Here is a 25929-nt window from a genome sequence, read left to right as displayed (position 1 = left end):
TTGTAATTTTGCTAAACAATTTAAATAATGGTCATACATACATCTTGACCCCACAGGGGAAGACACCCTCCATGTGGCAGTTTCAGTCGCCATGCCACCCCCTCTGTACCTAGCCCTTATGGGCTTTAACAGAGGTCATCTTCAGAACCCCAGAAAAAGGCATCTCTCAGCCTTGTTCTTATCTCAGTCAGGATGCCACCGATGCGACTACCACATGTGACATCTCCATCGATGTACTACTAATATATACTAGGAAATAACTCATTAAAACAAAACACATCTATGTCGAGTAGAGTGACATGAAGGAACTGAAATTAAAAACACAACTACCTACCCAATAGGTTAGAAGTTGAGTTCAACACACAACCATAACATAACACAAGCCAAAAAAAAAACTAAATAAACAAAATACTACAAAAACATCAAACCTCATAACACCAGAACAACATAACCATGACACAGGAAAGACCAGGTGGAAGAATCCTAAATTCCCTCAGCACTCCATTCTCTTGCCAGGTACCTGATGCAATTTTCAACAGTTATCCATTCGGCCCAGTTTTTCCAATTCTCACTGAGATGCTGACAAATATTCTCAGTGCACAAAAGTTTGTATTTCGCATATCGTAAATTACATGATATGCGTCATCTAGTTTTCCACAATCTGGACACACACACCTAATCCACCAGGCCAAATTGCTGGAGTCTATCTCGAAGGCACCATGACCAGAAAGAAATTGTGTCACATACTTATTAGGGTGGACACAAGGGGCGCCCCATAAACCAACAATGTCTCGGAAGAGATCATGTGAACAAAACGCCCACCCCTGCCTCATCCCATGTGGCCTAAAGCATTACCAAGCCGTTCTATTTCACAAATTTTTTCTGAAGTCAATTCACCTGACTTAGCAACATAACACTGCTGCTTTTCTGATGTAAATTAATCTATTGGTTTCACGACTGCAATCGCCAAGATTGCCTCCCATGAAACAGTATGGTAACTTCCTGTTATCATTAATAATATAAGGCATTAAGCTCTTAATAATGTATCCCGATAGCTTCAAACACAACGAAATAATGATCATAACAACTAAAATATCATTTCTGATAACATGGTTTTCCTTTTAATTACATTTCAATCCACTAGAGTATCTTTATATTCTTTTCAGTATATTGTTAACATGCAAACGTCATGACTGTACATTTTAACTTTTGACTTAATTTATAATGTTTTAACTTATGATGATGGTTTAAAAAACCAGAAGATCTCGAGGACTTAACACTTATTTGCTGATAAGGTGGATATATCACTTATTACTTTTAATTATTTTATTAAAATATACCAGCGGAACCATGTTCAAGAAATTTGTTTAATATTCATCCCCTCCATAAAAAATGACTTCTTATTTTTATTCTTTACCTATATATTGCTTCAGAAAAGGAATTAATGGGAGTTTTTTACATATATATTATGAACCTCTGAAACGAAAAAAAAATGTTTTTGCAATTTCAAATTTTTAATGCTCAAAACAATATTATGTTAAACAATAAAGTAACTTAATACCCAAACCTTAATAGGGTATCACAAAAAAAATAACATTTTTAAAAAACCAACAAAAAAAATTTAATTTAGACATTTTATTTATTTAAAATCAATTTTAGTGAATATTGTAATCATTAAAAAAAATCCCCAAAATGTTTAGCCAGGAAAGTTATGAAATTCATTGCCAACTCTTTTTAATTGCTTTTTCCAACTCATACATAGATGGATTTGATAGTCTTGTTATTCTGAAATATCACTGAATGACAGTAACAAAGCTTGTTTTTGAACCAGATCAGTTATGCAACATAAAAATCAATGTTGATGCTAATAGTAGCAGTTGTACTAACTTAAAAATATTCCCTGTAGAACCATATTAGTTACTATCTTTAGACATAAAAGTTAAAATTTTTTTATGTAGTATTAAAAGTGTCTTATTTTTTTTGTAACTACCCTGTACTTGAAATTTAGTATGTATTATGAAGTAGACAAGCTACAAAAAATAATAAAAATGGCAAAACACAAGCTCTTGTGTTATATTAGTGATTTGAATATATTGTAACAAGACAAGTTTAACGAACCTGAGTCACAGATTTCTGCCAATTAAGAAGAAAGTAGTAGGAAATAATAATGGAAGGAATCCAAAGAGGACTTAAAGGAATCCTTTTTCTAAGGCTAACAGGTCTGTTTAACAGTCAATCTTTGTAATACTACCCGCTGACACACCTCAACAGTTGTTCAATGAGAAGAATTATCGGACCAGAGTAAGTATTTTTGAGAAAATTTAAGGACTCAGAAGTTGGTGCTCATGCTTCAAGTTGGGTCTGGTTCTGCAGGTCAAGAGGATCGGAGTATAAATACTGCAGGAAAGATGAGTTAAGTGCAGTTTCAGCGAGCAGTGAAGAAGTAGTATAATCATTGTATGTGTTCAACACAATTGTAAGACGTTGTTATGTGTCAATGTTTAGTAGTGCAGGGTGTTTCATCATGGTGTACAGTCCACACTGCAATGCTTGTGACATCACGATGAAACACCCTGCACTACTAAACATTGACAGATAACACCATCTTACAATTGTGAATGCAGGAAGTTGTTCAGTGAGTTACTGATTAGTGAAAGAGATAAAATACTAAACTCATTCATAAATTATTATAGTTTTACAATTAGACAGTTTTATTTGTAAAAAAAGAAAGGTATTTATAGTGAAAGAACTTTAGTCTAATCTTATCTTCGTACTAATACAATACCAGTTGTTAAGGTGTAAATATTAGCAGTAATTATAGTGTCTTTTGTCAGTGGGACTGAATTCTGGTTTTATGATTTAAATACCTATAAATAAATCCTGTCTTTAATTGAAATTTTATTTTGTATATAATTTATTGATTATTATTATTATTGAGGTTATTTATTATACACTATTATTATTTTTTTTTTTGTTATTACTATTACAGTTATTGTTATTGTCATTAATTATTATTATAACTATTCATTTTTATTATTATTGATTTGTCTTATTTTATCTATGTTCTTAAATCAATAAATTGTAATTATATAAACATTTTAATTGTCAGTCTCTCAATATCCTGAGCTGCGAACACGCAACAATGTTATATAGAAAATTTGACTAAAAGAATAATATATATTAGACAACTTTAGATTTCGCTCAGTATTAGTTACAAAGTATTAATTCTCCGCATTGCTGTTCTATCTTTATCAAGAAGTTGGTTTATTCCCTTTTGCATTTCATGGAAATAGTGTTATGTTTTTATGTCTATTCATATTTTAAACAAAATAAACTTTTAAAAACTAATAAAACCAGTATCAAAATAAGGATTGGAAAGTTTTTGTAGTTGTTTTCAATTTGGTAAAGAATTCAAAATGCCAAAATTTATAGAAAAATTGAATGTCATTGAGTTTTAATTATTTTTATCTCCTGATTGTATGTATTTAATTTTAATTATGTGACTATTGTATTATTTTGATTTCATTATTTGCAGGTAATGCCTTGGCTAAGTTTTGATGGCAAGCTTTTCCAAAAGATTTATGATGCAGCCACACGCCGAAAAGAAGAAAATTTCATTCTTTGCAATAAAAAGGTATTATTAATTTAGTAAATTAAATATTTCTGAATATCACAAAAGACTGTAGCACACACTGGCAGTTCATAACAAAGAATCTTATACCACTACTTTATTATACAGGAGAGAAACTTAAAACCAAACTACTGCAGACTAAATACAGTTGCAACATGTAAAATTTTATGAATGAAATGAAAAAATAAATTAAATTAAAATTCTATTTACATTAGCAAAAGTTACCATATTTTTCTTATTTTTACAAAAGATATTTGAAGTGAACACCCTGCACAATGACGGTTGAGTAATGACATTGTGAGTTATCTGACGCAAAATGTTTTTGTCAATGTTGTTGATTTCTTGTTGACTGTTTGCCATCATTTCATTCAGTATTGTATGATATATTTCTGTATTGACAATTTGGTCAAAAAATATTGTCTCCATTGTACAATTACCAGAAACAGTACACTGTACCCTGATTCTCACATTGTGAAGTATCATTCAAACATCTGGAGAATTTTAGTCATCTAATGCCTGATTGTGCGAACTAAAATGTCCAGATAAATGAAATCTTAGCTCATCAAACATGAAATACATCAGGCTTATATGTATATCGATAATGTTTTTAAGAAGTCAATCGCAGTAATTAGGATATTTCGGTTTGTCTGCTCTCTTAAATTGTTGCAGAATATAATTTCAAATTTAAATCTTGAAAAATTGTATGGGAAAATGTGTATTTTTACACCATTTTGTTTGATTTATTATTTAAATTCTTTCCTCAATCGAATAAGGCATTTTAGAAAAACACAGCAGCAAAGAACATAGCTATATTGTACTGAAGCATAAATAGTTTATAATTGATAACTATAGACTATGGTAATAACAGACAACCAATAATGGCATTAGTAGTTGCAGTATAATAGTTGCTGTTCAACAAAAAATTGCAGTTTAAGCCGACTTTGGTTTTAAGTTGTTCACCCACTATAAATAAAAATGTACTATATTCAAAACAACATCTAATGTTTAAAAAAAAATTATCCCATTTATCACAAAAGAAAATATTTGTCATTGAAGAGATACATCTTATAAAGCAATTTATAAAAAAAGCTAAGTATTATATCATGTTAAAACTTGTATTTTTCTGTTTGTTGCAAATTTCAATTTATTATTAAATTTGTTAAAAAAATAATAAAAAATATGTTTTTTTTCTTTTTTTAAATTTTCATTTACATATATTTTCTTTCGTGGTGGTTTTTTCTTTTTTCAGTTTAGCAATAGATATGTATGAAAGTGAATCAAATATAAACAAATTTTTTATTTATTTATAAATTTATTGATTAATAATATTCACAATTCATACCTTCATCATTTCTCTATATAGTCTCCTGCACAATCTATACACTTCTGCTAATGATATGGAAGCTTGAATATTCCTTGTTCATAAAACGTTTGAGGACAAATCGTCAACTAATTGCGCTTGTGTTCCTCAATGTCTTCATTGTTTTTGAATCGTTTCCCTCCAAGCAATTTTTTCAAGGGCACAAACAAAAAATAGTAACACGGGGACAAATCTGGACAATAGGGAGGGTTGTCTAGGGTTTCTCAGTGCATTTTTTCTAGTTTATCCCTTGTCAAAATCGCTGTGTGCTGCTTGGCATTGTCATGGAGAAGAGTGACATCTCTGATGTGCATTCACCATTCATTGATGAGTAAAACTCCCCTTGAGTCAAAAAAAATTGGGAGAATTTTTCCAGTTGACAGGCGGGTTTTTGTCTTCATTGGGCAGCCCTTATGCTTCCACCACTCCTTATTCACCATATTTGACTCTGGAGTGTAATGATGGATCCATGTCTCATCACATGTGACAATGCACCTCAAAAAATTGCCCCCTTCTTGCCAAAATCGATTTAGAAGTCTCTCACAGATCTCCAACCTGACCTATTTTTAATTTTTAGTCAACAACCGCGGAACCCATTGAACACTAATTTTTCTGAAGCCAAGGTGATCATAGACAATGGATTGAGCACTCCTATAGTTGTTACCCACTTCTGATGCGTTCTTAACAGTGAACCGGCAATCACCTTCAATAAGCTCTTGAATGGCATAAATGTTGTCAGTTGTGAGACTTGACCTTGGGCATTGATCATGATTTGTTTTCTACACTTTGTCGCCTGCCCTTAAATTAACTGGCCCACGTATACACTCAGTTCTGGGACAGTGTAGCATCCCCAAACTATACCTTTAAATGAGTTTAAAATTCCACGGGTTTAACACCTTCATTTGTTAAAAACTTCATGATTATATGTTGTGCAACAGACGATGGAATCTCTTGTTCACTCATGGCTGTACTTATGACAGAACAGAGAGGTGAAATTAATGAAGCTGGTTCCTCTTCTCTAACGCCAAACATTAATCCCCCACTCCGCCATCCAGCTCAGAACTGCTTGCTGCGTCGAATAGCAAAATTACCATTTAAATTTGATTCACCCTCGTAGTTTAATAATTTTAATGCATTACAGGATTGTAAAGTAGTAGAGTTGTAAATGATAAAAGAGTTTTCATAAAATCTTCTTAAAATCTTGATTTTCTGGAACAAAAGTAGCTTTATGTAAGCATAAAATTGAATGCACACCTCATACTTTTCTATTCAGTTATTTGTTTTTCTTACTAGACTTGTGAAGTAACTATTCTCTAACTGACAGTCAGGATTCCTATTGTAGTAGCAATTTTCCTTCTCAACCCATATTCTATTCTGTTTTAAAATTATAAAACTATTTACCTAACATAAATTTTTTGTTGAAACATTATTAAACTATCTTAGCTAAAATATTTTTTTATTGGCCTCCACATGAGATTATTGAAAAATTTTGTTTAAAAACCAGATTTCTCTCAATTCTTCAATGTAGTTAAACATTAATTTTTTTATATAGCATAACAAGGATATAGAATTTTTAAATATGCTACCAGGAAAAGAAATGAAAAAAATATATTTTTTAGATTTTTTATAACACCGGCTTTCTTTAAATAAATTGAAAATTTTTATTAATAATACAAAAAATAATGTGTTTTAATGACATAAAACTCAATTTTTCCATCAAGAAGTTCATATTGGGAACTCTTCAAAGAAGCTTTTTTTTATTGAAGATTTTATTGGTTTGTTTATAAATATATCATCATTAATTAAATTCTTTGTTGTCAAGTTGGGATGTATTGCTCTTTTATTAGATTTAAATGATTAGATGTATTGATCTTTTTATTAGATTTTGATTTTTTTGGTTTTGTAGTTGATTTTTAAAACATATTCTGAATCTTCACACCTCAGGTTTTACAGTAATTGACTTAAAATCAGTTAATTGTGGATCAACATTATTTTTATTTTTGAGTAAAAAAAAAAAAAAGTCAATTACTAACCTAATCATAATAGTAAATAATAACATATTTTTAAGAACAAAATATTGTAAAATTATTCAACTCCATGTTACATTTGAATTTTTTTTCTCTGTGTTTCAGGAAGAAAATTTGGATGCTTTCTATAAGGTTGCATCAGTTGTTTTTAATGACCCCCTGTACAAAAACAGAAAAAGCTGAAAAAATTGATTCTTCTAAATAATTTCTTTTCTGTAGATAAATCTAACATTTCATGATATTCTTCATAAATAGCTTATATAATTTTAGTTCATGTAACAAAAAAATGCATTAAAATTATATTTTACATTTAAGTGTAATTTCATTAATATGGTTAACTAACTGGGATTTTTTTTTTATTACTTCAATACATTAAAGTAATTTTTTTAATCTAATATAGTTATTGATATTGTCTAGTTATATATTTACATAAACTGAAAAGTGTGAAAGGTAATGATACTGTTGTTGTGACTAATAGCATTTTTTAATAACCATTAGTATAGTACCTACTGAAGAAGTAATTTGTGTGTGTTGAAAGTGTCATTGTTTGATATTGTATTATGTTTTTCAAGGTGGGATTTTTATTTCTTTATTTCAGAAGATGTATATGAGCTTGATTCTGATGTAATGTTTATTTTCAATAATATTAAAGTAATTGCATAAATGATGTTTTGTTATTTCAAATCTTATGTTTAAAACTTTAAAAATGTGTTTTTTTTTTCTGAATTTTTATGGGCATCGACTGCTAAGGTCATTAGCCCTCGTCACAATCTTTAAAAGAAACTACTATCACCATCTGGATCGTCATATGTAAGGGTGTAAAGGGCCCTTACATTTTATTTAAAAACACAAACTACACAAAACATTTAAGACATAAAGACAAGGACAATCACAAAACACTTATGGGGTGTAAAGGGCCCCAATATTAAAATTTGAGATAGGTTCCCAAAAGACCATTAAATTAAAATTAAAATTAAAACTTATCCTACCATATCTTTCTTTCTTTCTTCATTTTTAGTTTGTTTAAGCACCCTTGGGGCGACCAGAACCGCCGTTGAGCAGTATATCAGTCGCGCCAGGGTGCCGTGGCAGTTGAATCCTTCTTATAAACAGGCTATAGGCATGCACAGCGTACACCCACAGCCTCGCGCCCTCAATCCACCCTTGAGGGTCCCCCATGCCATCATCGGACACAACCCGACTCACTGCTCTTGAATGCAGGTGAGCCAAAATGGCCTAGGCAAGAGGGCTACCTCCCGTCACTATACGTGCCACGTTTTGAGACTCCCTTATGTATATATGCATACATTTAAAATTAAAATTAAACTTATCAATACCATTTTCTCTTTATATATATATATATATATATATATATATATAAGCTACCGCTTAGAGTTTCTTTTGTCACAGCTTTAAACTTTCATTTTTATAGACTTTTAAGAAGTCCACTGGCGTGTAAAAATGCAACTATATTTTCTTCATTTCCATTATCCAGATCAGCAGTAACATTATTTCTAAAACGGAACCTCTTTCTGAGGTCCTCATATATGGTACACTCTTCTATAAGATGCTTGATTGTCAGTGTTTTATTACAAACACCGCACATTGGTCTCACTTCGCCGGTTAACAAATATAAATTTGTTAATCGCGTATGACCGATTCTAAGTCTGGTCACCGCTACTTGTTCACGGCGAGTCAACTTATAGTCGCTTTTCCATTTATAAGGAGAAGATTTTACTGTGTTTAATTTTGTATTTAATCTCCTCCATTCAGCATTCCACTTGTTTTTTACTATGTTTGTTAGACGGTTTTTAACATCTGCCACTCTTACAGGAAATGCATCCAAAACATCGCAGACTGTTGCCTTTCTGGCAGCTTCGTCTGCGATTTCATTACCTGTAATACCAGCATGCCCCGGAGTCCATACAAATACGCATCGCTGTCCTCGTTGTTTTAGTACGTATAAAATGGACAGGATGTTTGCAATTAGGACATCCTTAATGTTCTTGTTCCGAATTGCGACGAGTGCACTTAATGAATCGGAACATATTAGCACTCTCTCTTTGCAATAGTGTTCAGTGTAGCGAAGAGCTTGCTGAATTGCAGTAAGTTCTGCCGTGTAGACACTGGCCACATCTGGCAGTCACCAAAAGTGGGCTTCTTCATTTACATATATCGAGCATCCAACACCATGTTCGGTTTTAGAACCGTCAGTATAAATTCTAATATGTTCATCGTAACTACTGACGGTTGCCAAAAATTCCTGCTGGATGATCACTGCTGGTTTCTTTTTTATTTCTCCTTGATAGAGATCCAAACTTGTATTAACCGCTGGCAAGAGCCATGGCGGTATTTCTCTAGTAGAAATTGCCAATGTATCTGGAATGGCAATTTCATATTTATTTCTTAATTTGTGGTACCTAATTCCGGCTGGTCTGGAATATGTAGCACGACGTTCGTATAATGCAGCCATGGGATGATTCGTAAACAATTTATTATTTATATGAGCAGGGAAAGCCCATATATTTGCTGCATATCTTAACAAGAGGATCTCTCTTCTATAATGTAGTGGCATTATTCCGGCTTCAGACATCAGACTAGCTGCCGGACTTGTGCGGAAAGCACCTGTTGCGTATCTTATTCCGCTATTATGAACTACGTCTAACTTTCTTAAGTGCGACTTTCTAGCGGATGAATATACGATACATCCGTAGTCTAGTTTAGATTGAACCAATGCTTTATACAATCTCAATAATGTCTCTTTTTCTGACCCCCAATTTAAGTTCGATAAACATTTTATAATGTTTAGGGCTCTTTTGCATCTATCACTCAAGTCCTGTATATGTAATCCCCATGTAAGGGATTTATCCAATACTAGTCCTAAATACCTTACGCTGTCTTTATATTGTATTGGATTATCATCAATTGTCAACGCAGGACTTTGATGAGGAATTCTCTTCCTACAAAAGTGTACACAGCACGTTTTTTCTGGTGAGAATTGGAATCCATTATTCCTTGCAACTTCATTTAGAGCATTGATCGCTCGTTGCAATTTGTACCTCACCATAGCAGTCTTGTTGCTGGCATATACGATTGCCAGATCATCAACATAGACGCTTTTGCTGATTTCTACTGGAATGGCTAATATCAATTTATTAATGGCAATGGTAAACAAGGTACCGCTCAACGACGAACCTTGCGGTATGCCATTTTCCAAGATTCTTTCACATGAATATTCATTGTTGACGCGTACTTGGAAGGTACGGTCATTCATGTAGTTGCTGAGCAGTATAGGCAGATTGCCACGAATGCCCCATTCATGTATCTGGAGCATTATACCATGACGCCAGGTCATATCAAAAGCCTTCTGAAGATCAAAGAAGACTCCGACTTTAAAGAAGACTCCTTTTAATAAAGCTGTTATATATAATGTCCTCTAAGCTGATCATTTGATCAGTGGTAGAATGGTATTGCCGAAAACCTGCTTGATACTGTGATATCAGGTTTTCTTTTTCCAAAACCCAGACAAGTCGATTATTAATCATTTTTTCCAATATTTTCCCCATAGCACACGTCAGAGAAATAGGACGGTAGCTATTGGGGTCTGTTAAATTTTTATTTTTCTTTGGTACTGGAACAACATGAGCTTTTTTCCACTGCTGCGGGTACGTTCCATCCCGCCATATTTTATTATAAAGTTCTAATAATCTACGCTTTGCAGTGGTATTCAGCTGCCTGATCATATTATAGTGGATTTCATCCTGACCAGCAGCTGTGTTACCTGATTTTTCCAACGCTTTCGCGAATTCTTCCATTTTAAATGATACATTATATGAGTAATTATACTCAGTTCTAAAATTTAGTAGACCTTCGAGTTCTTCTTTTTTGGTTCGAAAACCTTCCTCGTAGTTGGCTGTTTTGCTGGCCTTTTCGAACTGATTGTATAACAGCTCTGCAATTTCATATGGAGTATCTTTTATTTCACCTTCATCTTGAAGGCTAGTTATGGGAGCAAAATCATTACACCCACAAATCGCCTTCACTTTCCTCCAAACATCTGATGCAGTAGTAGTTTTGTCGATGGATGAGACGTATTGCTGCCAGGATTGTTTTTTCGAATCTATCATAAGACGTTTTGCATACGCCCTGTATTTCTTAAAGGCAACAAGATTTTCTATACTAGGACGCTTCTTAAAGGCGTTATACGCCATTTTCTTTCTTTTTATAGCTTCACTTATTTCATCGTTCCACCATGGAACGGGTTTCTTTGTAAGTTTCCCAGATGTTTTGGGAATATATCTCGATGCCGACTGAATTATTGCATTTGTTATGGCGTCGACATCGTCTCCGATAACTCCAGTTGTTTCTGGGAGTATCGTTCTAGCTGTGAAGCTCGTCCAGTCTGCCTTATCAAATAACCATGTTTTAGAGACTGGATATGATTTTCTTGTAACATCAGTTACAATTTGCACCGGGAAATGATCGCTTCCATGCAGATCGTCTATGACATGGAAGCTGTACCTCGGTGCTATCGATCCGCTTATAAGTGCAAGATCTATACAGGACGTCGATCCATCTCTGGTATTGAAAAAGGTTCCTGATCCGTCGTTTAATATAATAAGTTCTGAATTCATCAGGAACCCTTCCAGTTCTCTTCCACGGGGATCTACTCGATCTGATCCCCAAAGAGTATTATGAGCATTAAAGTCACCCACCAGTAAAACAGGTGGGGGAATCTCGGAAATTAGTCTTGCTATGTCATCCTTATTCCAATCAAAATACGGCAAGTATATGCTGCAGACAGTGACCTGGAGCGGACGCTTCATTCTAACGGCGACCGCTTGTAGGTTTGTGTTTAGAACAACCGCTTCGGTGGTAGCTCTAGTCGATGTTAATATAGCTACTCCACCTCTAACTCTTACATTTGGCGGTTGATCTCGCCAAAATATATCGAAACCTTTTAATTTAAAATTTTCATTTCGGCAGAAATGTGTTTCTTGCAGACATATACAAATCGGGTCTACATCATGCACCAAGCGTTGGAGCTCATGGATGTTTGAAAAACATCCATTGATGTTCCATTGTACAATCGACTCGCTAATTTTTAATTAAATTATGACCTTGGTTTTCCTTTCGGCCATCCTTTTTTTCTCTTCTTCTCCATATTGCGAACGGCATCATGTTCGCGGAGAACTTCGTCGCCGGTGTAGCTTCCGGTCTCCGAATCGGAGACCACCGAAGCCGCCGACGACGACGGGCATGGATCGGCGCCGATTGAGAGGCGGTAACCTGGCCGCTCCCCGACACGGGGGGCGCACCGGTCACCGCCCGTGGAAGGGGGGGACACTCGTCACCCCTGTGAAATTTTTTGTGGCCTCTGAGGCTTAGAGGCCACTTCAGTTACAGGAGGCTTGGGAGCCTCCATAACAGACTCTGTAGCTGTCACTTTCTTATCTTCAACTAAAATCTCGCTAAGACGGACTTGGATATCAGGTTTAGTGTCCGTTTTCTTCTGTGCTGTTGCGACTTTTTGTTTTGCAGATGTGTCTTCAGGAGGCTGTACAATTATTCTTGGCTTAACAGGTTCTTTAGTGCTGAGAGGCTTCATTTTGTTTTCGATTATCCTCTCAATTAAGCCAGCCAAGGTAGGTGCGAGTTTGTTGATGATTACACTCTCATCAACAGCAACTGGAGCAGGAGCAGGAACAGCAGCCGCAGCCTGAGCATATGTTGTTGTTGCTCTAGGTCTGCGGGTGTTTACGATCTTTTTTGCTTCAAGTAGCTGACTTTTTGCAGGGTTTTTACTTCCTGCACAGCCACTTCATCTTTGTAAACAGGACAGTTCCTGGATCTACAGGAATGCTGTCCTCTGCAGTTTATACAGGTAGGAGGCTCCTTACACGGCTCTCCTTCATGAACTGCATCACCGCACACACATATTTGCGGCCTCTCACACCTAACAGCGGTGTGTCCAAAGCGTTGGCATTTAAAACATCGCATTGGCTGTGGGACAAATGCCCGCACATCCAACCGATGTATGCCCGCTCTTATCTTCTCCGGTAAAGTAGGCCGGTTAAATGTAAGAACATGGGATGCAGAAGGAAGGTCTTCGCCATTCCTTCTCATGTTCAACCTCCGACATTCTAATACTCCTTGCGGCGCTAATTCTTCTACAATTTCCTGCTCCGTACAGTTAAGAAGATACAGACCACAACACCCCTTGAGGTGTTGAGCGTGCCGTGGGGATCAACACGTACAGCTAGCTCTCCAATTTTCTTTAGTCCTAGAATCTTCTGAGACTGTATATCATTAACAGTCTCTACATGAAGTCCCGTGAAAGTTTTTCTTATTTCTTTAACAGGGCCTCCAGCACATTTGTTTATTTCCCGAGCGATGAGGAAAGAACTCAACTTCGAGAAATTACCTTCTTCCTTCGTGATAACCAAATACTTAGGTTTTGGGATGCTGCTCTTAAAAAAAGCTTTCTGCAAGCTTTTTCTAGCCTCAATCTCAATCCTCTTAATCTCCGTACTCTTTCGGTGTTTCACCTCAGGCGAAACAGCCGGTTCTAAACGAGGGTGTGTGCGTGAACCCTCTGCCACATTTAATTGTTCAGTTTCCATGAACAAATAATCCCTTCTGTAGTAAGGCTAGCCGCCGGGGTACACCCCCACTCCAGGGCTACCAACCCTGGAGGTCCGTTCCGGTACTCCGGTGGAAACGGCATATGTCCTGGCAGAGAGCGGATGCGCAATCTCCTCACTGACTCCAGGCCCCTAAACACCGAAGCTTTCAGGGCTCCCGTGCTCCGAACATGGGCACCTTAACTACATGCTTGCCATCGCGGGGGGCATGTGGATGACAAAAGGTCTCCGTTACACCTGCAAATAACTTTGACCGTGGCCGCCACATCGCCAGCTCTAAAGGCGGTATTAATCCATTTCCATAATCGTTAATAATGTCGTATCTGCAGGTGGCTGTAAAGTCCAGTCCTGTAATTCGGCCTATAGATGTAAATTGACCGAAAAAAGCATATCCGAGAAACAACACTCGGAACCCCGTTAGCCAGCTATATGTAATGTACTTGAGTATAGCTGTTGCCGCCCTGGACGTGGAACGTAGATGTTGTGTTCCAGACGTGGGGAATATCTACCTCAGGGCAAATGTGTTATTTTTTACATTTATATAAGTTATATTATCCTTTCCTTACCTATTAAATTCCATTTATTATTTTTTTATATTTATCATAATTGCCTTATGGAAATATTGCTGTGACTTTTCTTTGACAGAGTACATAACAGAACTGTACATACTGCATATGGCAGATAGGACTGAACCATTCTCTCTCTATATATATATCAAATTGTTATGAAAGAATTATTTTTTTTTTTGCAAATGTATGGTTATAATTCCATATTATACATCATGAAAGAAAGATGTTATTATCTTTTGAATCACTATGGAAAAAACTAACTTTTATACAATATTAATCCTTATTATTTTACCATTATTTTTTAATTTCATTATTAAGAAAATATGCAGGAATTACAGAAATTTACCATAAAAAGTATACTCATTTTAGCCTGTTGTTTGTATAATACAGTTTTAACATTTGGCAGAATCATTAAGAGATTTTGTAAAATAAAAAATAATAATAATATTCAACTCTATTAAAGAACTATTTTCTATTGTGTAATTAAAAAATAAAATTCTGATAATTTTCTGTTAAAAAAAAATTGTTATTTTTGCTCTAATTAAAGGAAAAACTTTTTGTTACAAAAATATGTATTTTAATATGTTATTTAGATAGTTTCAATAGAATTCTGGTGCTCAACAATGGAGTTTTTATAGAAATTCTTTACTAGACAACTTCTTTATTGTTCTCAATTGCAGTTTTGCAACTGTGTCATGTTATACTTGAGTTGTTAAAAATGTATGATTCAGAGTAGAAAAAATGCCTACCTATTGAGAGCAAAAATAACAAATTTTTTCTGATCTCTGTGGCAGAGTGGTAGAATCTCAGCTTTTCATCTGCAGGTCCTGGGTTTGAATCCCAATCAGGTATGGCATTTTTCATATCCTGTTTTTATTCTCATAGGGAATGAAAAAAAAATTATTTTTCTTTAATTTTGCTGCTATATTGGAAGTTACTAACAAAATAATAATTGTAAATCTACTTAAATATTACTTACTGTTTTATCGTAATATCCTAATAAATTTGAACATTAAGATTGCCACTACTGGGAAAAATTGGCAAAAGAATGAGTAGGTATTTTTTTAGTGTAATTTATCATAAGTCCTACTTGTCTTCTTTCAGTAAACAAAAATAAAGAAAAGAACAAGGTTGAAAATATGGTATAAAAGTCTTCCTTTTTTTCATCCAGTGGTTCATATGTTATAAACTCTCGAAGACAAGCTTTTTCTTTTGCTGCACATACTATACAGAACATCTATGGTTATACTTATACTGTTTTGTCATACACATAAGACAAACCAGTGTGTATTTACTGTATTGTTTCAAAATGGCAACTTAATTTTTGTGGCTATTAAACTTTTTTTTTTTTAAATTAAGTGGTCAAACTTTATTATTTGCTTGTTTTTTTCTGTTGTAAATACATCACATGTTTCAGTTTTATTTTATAGAAATTTTTTGTATTAAAAATGTAATGTTTCCTTTTTTATTTAGATTAATATTTCAACAGTTAATAAATGCTGTCATGACTTTAGTTATTTACATTTATTATATTTTCTCATATAATATTCACAGCAGCAGTTAATAGGCAGAATAATGATGAAAATCTCATCATTCCATATTCTACAATGAATTTTATACCTGCAATAAAAAACAGGTTATTGAAACAGATGAAAGCAAACCTATAGTAATAATAAAATAATTATTTTGAATTAATATAAAACTATATATGGCAATAAGAAAAAGTATTTTTTATTTATCTCAAAAAACACCACTATAAATTTTTAATCTACAAAACTTAATCAGAACTTTTGATTTAAAAAAAAAAAAAAAAAAAAATGTAAATGAAAATTATACAAAGTTCTGTATGTTATTTACAAAGCAAGTAATGAGTTAGTTGCATAATTTTCCCAGCTACACCAGTCAAGTTATGCAATTCATATTTTATATTAATGTTTTAATTTAAATATTTCAGTTCAATCATTTTAAGCTATTGATTTTAATAAATTAAATTGAAAAAATTATAATTTTTTTTTTTTAATTTGGAAGCTCCTTCATCAGGGTAACAGGTATTAAGTTATTGTAGTGATGTTATTGTTTAACAAAATACATTTTGAACATTAAAAGTTTTTAAATTGCAACAATTTTTTTTTTTTCATTTTGGTGGCTCCCATATTCAAGAAGAAATTGGGTAAAATTAATTTTTAAGATAATAATCCGTAAGCAGTGATCATACATTTTTAAAAATAACTTTTTAAATTTATTTTTAAAAGACAACCATAATTCTAAATAAACAAAGTTGTAATTTTCTAGGAAGGGGGTGAAAATTTTAGACTAATTTTTTTTTTAAGTATAAAGAGTAAGGGCTATCAAAGGATTATTATTTCTGCATTTTAAATGCAGTTGGTAACTTGCAAGATAGATTTAAATCTAACAATTTTTTTTCTAAATTATAAAAGTATTTTTTGTTATGCAGACTAGACTATTGGAGTGGGATGGGGAAAAAGATTTTATAGTCATTTGAAGGCCTGTTGATGTGAAATTATTGATTCAAAAAAGCTCGCATTTGCAAAAGCAATATACAGCTAAAAAATATATAAAATAATTTTTTGGGAAGGGCTGAATATTAAATAAAAATCTTTGGTAATTCGAGACCTCAATAAAACGATTTTAACTTTTGTGAGAAACATTTTTGCCGTACTGCCCCAGTAAAGATTTGAAATTTTATCTTGACCAATTCACCCTTACCCCTTTTTCCAGTTTTTGGAAAAGACCTACCTGATGGTAGGTAATAGCCGTTTACCAAATTTGAAGAAAATTGGTAAACAGGGTCCACAGTTAAATACAGGCCAATATATGCTTAAACATTTGTCTGACAAAAGCAGATTTTTTTTTGGGCTTAGAAGCATAAAATAAAACATTTTTGTAGATTATTTACAACTTACACCTTAAATCTGTATTTTTTTTTTATAAAAAAATTATTTTTAAAATATCTCCTTAAGGCATAAAAATCATTATTTTTAGATTTTTATCAATCAATGAGACATTAATAAACTAAGGGCCATTTGGTCAGTGTAGTTTTAGTGTACTATATATCTACTTCACTTTTCCACATAATAGTCATTCAGTTCTAAGCACTATTTGTAACACTGCACCAGTTCCTTTAATCCCTCTGCATAGAAGTTCACGGCCTGGGAATGAACAATTTGATAAAAGCAGTCTTGAAGTTCCTCGTTTTCAAACTGTTGTTCACCATGCTACTTTTTCAAATGCAAGAAGAGGAAGTAGACACTACGTGCAAGGTCAGGATTATATGGAGGGTGGTCAAAAAATTTGCAAAGAAAATCTTAATCTTCTTGGTTATGGCAGCAGTATGAGGACGCATGTTGTCATGAAGGAGAATTACGCCTGATGACAAGTTTCCCACATTGTTGATTTTGAATTTCACGTCTCAGTTTGGCAGTACACAAAAGCTGTAAATGTTGATCCACGTTCTATGAAATCAACCAAAATGATGCCCTTTTCATCCCAAAAAACAGTAGCCAACATATTTTGACTCAAGTAAGGAGATTGCTTAAACTTTTTCAGTTTTGGGGAAGTTGAATGGTGCCACTGCATTGGCTATTATTTTGGTTCTGCATTGGTGTAGGTTATCCACATCTCATCACCCGTAACAATTTGGGAAAACAAATAAATCATCTCTATCTTGTCGATAGTGGTCCAAAAATGCTCGTCCACTGCACATTCTTTGTGTAGGTCGGTGACCATTTTTGGTAGCCACCTTGCACACAATTTGTGATATCCAAGCTTTTCTGAGACAGTTGTGTAGATAGAGGTCCATTCAATGTGCGGAAATTCATCAGCCAGAGCACCAATCGCCAATCACATCACAGTTTTCAGTTCACTTATTCAACGATTTCTGAATACTGGGCCTGCCACTCCACTCTTCATCATGCACATTTGTGTGGCCATTTTCAAAGTCTTGACACCATTGTCTAGCCTTTCCTTCACTCATTACTGTAGGTCTGTACACTAGGCACAACTCCTGATGAATTTCAGCAGCTGAAGAGCTTTTTACACATAAAAATCCAATCACAGCACACACTTTACAACTGGCAAGAGAAACGATTGTCGCAGATACTGCATTCTGTATTCAGTGGCAGGCAAACAACTATTGATTCAAAAAAACAATTGCAGTGGCTTCATAAATAGCTGATAGATAGCCCTACATGTGTGAAACTGTGTTCAGACCCGTTAATATTTAAATGTAAGCCAACAACCGTTACTTTATGAATGTGCCTCATATATACTTTTGCTGTTATTGCTACAGCAGCTTATATTGCTGTATTCCAGGATTGCCAAAATATACTAATTAAACAGAATTCATCACTGGAAAGATGTCTTTCAGTATATCTTCAATCTTGTTTCCCAATTATAATTTACTTTTAAAAAGTTAAATTATTAGTTTATTAGTAATAATAATATTTAATGTAATAAAATAAAACCAATTTCAAGAAATCAGACTAAAGAAAAAACAATAATTTTTATTTTTTTGTAGTTGGCACCATTTTACTAAGTGTTGGTATTGTTTTCAAGACATCTATTTTCAAATCAAAATTAAAATGAGAATTCAAAAAGCATTGTTTTTTTTTAATACTTGTAATTGGTCTCTGTTCTGGATTACTGGTATACAGTATTTTATTCATATAAATGAAGATGATAATGGTGAACCATGTTTGCCATGGGATATTTGATATTTTTTACATGAATTTGCCAGTTTTGGTGTGATGTGTATATTATTATATTACTTACAATTAATAATTTTAACTACATTCATTCAAATCTTTTAGTGTTCATCTTCCAGGCCCTCAAAAACTGTTTCCTAATTTCAGTTTTAAACATAAAAAATATTACATCCGTTAAAAATTTGTGCCTTAAATATTAAATTAAGATTAATTTCAAGTAATATTGTAGATTTTGTTGTACAACATTAGAACAGAACTAAAACACCAATGTTTAATTTTTTTATATTTTCAGTTTGGAATTAAAAATAAATCTTTTTTTTTTATTAAAGAAAATATGTCAAATTTCTATCTAGTGAAAATCATCTGTTCTAACGTAGACAGAGCATTGATTTTATTCATAATATTTTTTAATTGTTAGGTTTTAATTTTATCTGAGCCATAAAGCCATTCCATGACTTCAAAATTTAATCAGTTACAATTTTTTCATTAATTTTTAGCATACATATTGTTTTAAGAAATACATTATTATTATAATTTGTTATTTTAACAGGTGATAAAAATATTATTAATTTGTTACATTGGTTACAAAATTATAATATTAGGTACTGAACTAATTAATTCATTGGATGTTAAGTGTCCTCACCATTCAGCTTTTCTGATGGTTGTTTTGTAATTTAAAATATGGATGAACCATTACATCATTCATAACACTTGTGAACTGCTCAGACATAAAGATCGAAAGCTTGTAAAAAATTTAAGAAAATGATCAATTGTTCATTAACTAATCTCTTTATTAACATACCTTTCAACGAAATTTATTATTATATATGACAGGAAATGCCAAAAAAAAACAAAACAGTGCACATAACTATAAACAAATGATCAACAAAACTGCTTGATATAGGGGCATAAATACTTCACTCAATCAAGTTTGCCATCTTCAATTGTTTGTAGTCTCCTGGATGAACTATTTTTTTTACAGATTATTTTGAAATTACACTTGTACACCACAATATGTGAATGTCAAAATATTACATAGTACTGATCAAAGGTAACATATAAGCAGCAGTTTCAATCATTTTTCATATTTACAACAGAATATACCCCAACTTGCAGTTAAGTTCCTTCACCCAAAATTCCAATAATTTTGAATACGAATGGATAAATCACTTGATTTCTTTGACCTTAATAAACCCATAATAGATCAAATAAGCACACCTTACGTAATATACAGATAACCTATTATAACGTAAACAAATCCCCTTCAGTTCAAAAATGCAGATTTTAAATATGTTCCATTACCTATTACACAAACTTGTCATCTATAATAACTACAATAAAGAAATTGATACAGTAAATTATCTGCTTCATGTTAATGATCTTTCACTTTCATTTTAATAAAAATGAAGAAAAATCAAAATACATCTAACATTAAAAAATACTTGAAATATAGACACATTAATTAACCAATATTCATTCAAAATTCTCAATCAAGAAGAATTTACTTCTTCTTTCTTTAAAATGATAAACATTCAACATAGAAATGTACAAATTAAACTGCAATGATCGTTGTAAATACTATATGAGAATAATAAACATACAATCAATTGCCAATAAAATTTCTTTCACAGAAGTTCTGTACACATCAGAATTAATCTTTGCACATCACCTTATATGAATTTGATGTAGCACATCACATTCATTGAGTATCTATCTATAGATATCTACATACATTGTTAGATATTAACCACAGCATACATACAAGATTAACATATTTTAATGATAAATACTATTTAAAGCAGTTTACTAACTACTTTTAAAAAAATTTACCTGTATTTCTCCTGCAGTTGTAATAGAAGCTCTGAAAGATTCTGGAGGGATAAATTCTACCTTCATAGAAAGTAATTTTAATTCACAAAAAAGTGTAATCAATTTTGCCATACTAGTCGAAAAAATAAAGTGATGAATGAATTGTACGTGATTTCATGTCTCAGAATTAAAAATTTTTGTTGCATTGTTCTTTATTGTGATGTGTGTAATAAATAATTACTTCATTGGCAAGGATAAATATTGTAGTAACAATATTAATAAACTTTTCAGCCACAAAAAAGTGCAGACTACTCATTTGTTGGCACTTATATACATTATCTCTATAGTAATTATTCATTGATTTTTATTGACTTCAAAGAAAATTACAATATTTTCAATCACATGGCAGGTGAAAATGAATGTTCTTTGCATTTTAAGATATGAGTACAAAAATACCATTCACTTTGATTGGGGTTTCCTTTTATATAAATGGTCTATATATAAAATGTGGGTCAAAAATCTCTGTAACTAGTGATCTATCAATTTCATTAAAATTTTTATATATTGTAGCTGTGCATGTGAAAATTTGGTAGAAGATTGCTTGCTTGAGTACTTCTTGAGTTATGCTCAATTTAAGGTGCAAAAATTATACCATTTTGTGGCTCAAAACTACATGATCAATTTTATTGAGTTTTAGATATGCTCTAGTAGTATATCTAATGCTACGCATTTTAAAATTTGATTAAGACTGGTTGAGTCATTCTTGAGTTACAATCAATTTAACCCACAATCACTCGCACCATTAGACATTAAACCACTACTCACACGTTAGGTAAAATCTAACATGCAGTAAAAATGAATAAAAACACATAATACATTAAAAATCATTACTTATTTGACATATAAAGTTAAAAAATCATAAACTATAATATGCTTTAACATTTTAGCATATATAAACAAAAATTTATGCAAAAAAAATTAGTGTAAAAAAGAAAAGCATGTCATATTAGAAAAAAAATTATAATAAAAGGAAAAAATTATAAAGTTTGCATGTATTATGAACATGGAAATATTATGAAAACTATGTACACTCACATTTAATATCTCAAGCATCTAGGCATAATATCTAATCTGAATCTTGTGGAAGAACTGTAGTTGGACACTGGAAGCAAGTCAGTACTGTAGATGCGTATCCTCCTAACAAACTGTATGATTACAAGCACTACATCTGGCTTGCATGAACCTGTTCTTTCATAATGGGCAATATACATATTGGGTCTTTAGACCGGCTTCACAAGGAGGTTCCACTATTGCAGGTTTTCCACAATGTTTTTGATCTTTTGTCGTAGTGAAACCGACAAATTTAGCAGCAATGATCGTCTTGTCATGTGAGGGAGCACAAGTGCCCTTGCCAGCTCATTCAAGTATTTTCATCGTGGCATGAAAGTATTTGTGTTAGTCTTAGGATTATCTGACTATTTATGGCCCCAATGTTTAAAAAAGAATAGAATATTGTAAACAGCCATCTGTTGCTTATCCTAGTAACATAGTATTCAGTTTTCATTCTGTTAACCACATCTACAGCCCCTTTAGTAAGGTTATAGAATCTGATCAGTTCTGGTTTTTGTTGATCACCAGTTTCCTCATCAATCAAGCTTTTATTATGCATTGTTGAACCAACCAAGACATCTTTTCCGTTTTTGGTATACAAGAGGTCGCATATAGTCACTGGGGTTTCTAGAGTTTGAACTATGTACTGGATGCTGACATAAGTTACAAAGTTCTAATGGCAACTAATGCTTATTTTCACATACCTGTGATTTAAGTAAAAGTCAATTGCCAATGGAATGTACATAAAATAATTAACTATCGTAGCATTTCATCTGGAGTGGTCGATAGGCTTCATCATTTGTTTTACAACACTAACTACATCATTGTAATCTTATACTCTCCCTGCAGCTGCTTACCAGTGTAAATTTCAACAATGCTTGTAAAAAACATTCTTGCATCGATCAGTGCGTAAATCTTGATTTTGCATTTGGTGGATTTATTAGCAATATATTGTCTAAATTTGCATCTACCTCTAAATGCCTCTAACATTTCATCCAGAGTTGTCAGTTCATCAACACTGTATATATCCTGACACTTTTATACAAACTCTTCAAAAACATACCATATGGGTGGTATGTTGTCTTTACTTGCATGGAATGTTGTCATTATCTTGTACTCTTTTTGTCAAATCTATTTGATTGGACAAATGTTTGGAAATGTTTTTTTGACATTGTTGCCACAAAGAAATTTGGAGCCATGCCATCATTTGCATACAATTCATTTCATTTCAAATGGTTGGCTTTCTAGACACTTGCCAAATACAAAACACCATAAAAGACTTATATTTCACAAAAATCAGTTTGAGGGCAATCTCTATCAACCCTCGTATACTCCTGGTTAATAACTAATAATTGTTCATTTGTATAATGTACTATTTCATCTCCTATATTCTCAGGAAAAAGTAATTTCCACAAATCATAAACTGTCCTAGAATCACGTGCCATGAGCTTAACTCCAAGCAATTTAATTTTAATATTTTTTCTGGGAGTTCTTGATGGAGGCTCATGCACATTCCACTGTAAATTCATCCCTTCCCACATAATATGGTCCCTGATTTTGTTTGCACCCAGTAACTTTGTACATGAGAAGAACTAGCTCTTGGTGAAATTATGATTGATATATCTTCTAAATCAGACTGTTCTGAGGTGCTGTTAAGATCGTTAATTTCCATTTGTCCATCCAAGTCTGAGAGTTGTCATTTTGAAGGGGAATGTTTTCTGTTGTTCCTCCTCTTGTAACCAACTCAAAATCTTTAATTCATTATTTCTATTTATTGTTTACATTTATTCATAAAACTTAAATGTCAAAAAAAAAAAAAAAAAAAAGATAAAAAAAAGTCATAAAAACTATTAATCCATATACCTGAAATCACTAACATGGTTACTTGTGTCAATAGGTTCAGCCTAAAAATATAGATGACGTACTTACTTGTGTGTTAGAATTGAACTAAGAGACGGTGCACATCTTCACTCCAATAGTACCAACGCTGCCTATTTATCCATTATGTGTGGAAACATCATTGATCTCTATATAACTGGGTAGGGAACCTTTGGCATAAAATAGAATTAAGTGTTCAATATTGAAGCATACTCCAGCGCTGCAGAGTGAGTGGCTGGGAACTAAATAAAATCATTAAACACTTTCGCAACTATAATCATGATGGTAGGGATATTTTACTCAAGTCAGATAACCAACCCACCAGGTTGGTCTCTCATTTTCTGTTTAGCCTCCGGAACCACCATAAGGTATACAGAGGAGGAAATGTATAAATGTAAATTAAGTTTAATCTTGTACAGTCTCAGATTGATCATTCCAAAGATGTGTGGTTAATTGAAACCCAACTACCAAAGAACACCGGTATCCACAATCTAGTATTCAATTCAGTATAAAAGTAACTGCCTTTACTAGGATTTGAACCATAGAAATCTCAACTTCGAAATCAGCTGATTTGCAATGATCAGTTCACCCCTAGACCAACCCAATAGCCCATCGAGCTGGTCTTGTGGTTAACTCATCATTGCAAATCAGCTGATTTTGAAGTTAAGAGTTCTAAGGTTCAAATCCTAGTGAAGGCAGTTAATTTTATACAGATTTGAATTCTAGATCATGGATACTGGTGTTCTTTGGTGATTGGGTTTCAATTAACCACACATCTTGGCAATGGTCGACTTGAGACTGTATAAAGACTACACTTCATTTACATTCATATATATATTCCTCATTCATTCTCTGTGTTCCTTACAGTGGTTCCAGAGGCTAAACAGAAAAAAAAAGAAAGTCAGATAACTAAACGAATGGTCATTTTCGTAACAAGTAGAGATTTACAGACAGTTGTAGAAAATTTATATAAAGATCAAAGTTCAAAATACAAAATCAGAACACTACTACATCAGTTAAAAACGTGGTTTTATCCCTACTCTTACACTTACCTCTGCGCATGCGCCGTTTCTTTCATTTAGTTCTACCACTTATTTAGTGGCATTAGTTTATGCTTCAAATTTTACCAATAACAATATATGGGTCCCCTATCCAGTTATATAGAGATCAGCGGAAAACATGCACACAGTAACTGTTCTGAGGAGTTGACAAAAGTATGACCAAAAATAAATAGTTTAAATTGTAATATTTGTGCAAAGATTTTAACTAACAGCGCGAGTGATCGCGTGCTAAGCTCGAGAAACTTTGAGCGGTGCAAGTTAAAAATGTGGTTTGTTATGATGCTGGAAGTTGAAGTTTATAAAATCAAATTAAATTAATTAAAAGTCAGTCTTCTTACTCAGAACTGCTTAAGGTATTTTTTAAAATTAATCTTCCAGTAGAAATAACTTCCTATTACGATACTAATTTCTTTCTTTTTTATATACTGACTCATAAGTAAAGCTATGATTTATTACTCTGCAACTGCCGTACGTTCAAAAAAAAAAATTTGTCCTTATTGAATTGGAATTTTTTTCTGATACAATCAATTTAGTATGCAGTTTTATGTTTAATTTATGAAGAGGAATGTTAAATAATAGTGTTGCCAAACAATTAACTCAAATAGCTTATTTCTGGCATGTACCAACCTTTATAATATTGAATTAAAATTGAAAGGGATGTGAAATAATATTTTGGTTTGTTGAGAATTTTATTTGATTTCGGCTTTAACATCATAGGCTATGTATTCGATTATATACGTTATTTACTTAACATTATTTACTTTTCTGGGTGAGCAGATGTAGAACAAACAAATTTTTAACTTGGAAAAAAAGATGTTTATGAGAAAAAGATAATAAAATGTATCTTTTCATAAGATTGCAAATTTGAATAATTTAGCAAGTTTCAATAACAAATGAATATTTCTTTCTCATTTTTTAAACCGTTAACATTTTTAACAGCTGTATACTATTGTATTTCGCCTCTTCAACATAAGACAGTTAAGTTAATCACTTTTACATAAGTATTGTTTTTAGAAAAGAAATTACCATTATCATTTGCAAATTGATGTAACTTTTATTGCCGTCATGTTGCAGTCTTGGTTTTCGGGAGAGGTTTATGGCGCGAAGTTGTAGTGG

General features: G+C 32.8%; 1 protein-coding gene across 1 annotated transcript in view; it reads left to right on the top strand.

Moving 5' to 3' along the window:
• LOC142327295 (constitutive coactivator of peroxisome proliferator-activated receptor gamma-like) overlaps positions 1–7682 on the top strand; it is a 106613-nt gene extending 98931 nt beyond the window's left edge. The window contains exons 9-10 of the mRNA XM_075370199.1: positions 3536–3634; positions 7124–7682. Of these exons, the coding sequence (XP_075226314.1) occupies positions 3536–3634; positions 7124–7201 (177 nt within the window). The 3' untranslated portion in view covers positions 7202–7682. The remainder of the gene's footprint in view (positions 1–3535; positions 3635–7123) is intronic.
• The last annotated feature ends 18247 nt before the right edge of the window (positions 7683–25929 follow it).

The sequence above is a fragment of the Lycorma delicatula genome, chromosome 7 (genome assembly GCF_047948215.1).
Source record: "Lycorma delicatula isolate Av1 chromosome 7, ASM4794821v1, whole genome shotgun sequence".
NCBI classification, from domain to species: domain Eukaryota; kingdom Metazoa; phylum Arthropoda; class Insecta; order Hemiptera; family Fulgoridae; genus Lycorma; species Lycorma delicatula.
Note: the sequence above shows the minus strand (reverse complement) of the source record. Positions and strands in the feature narration are given on the sequence as shown.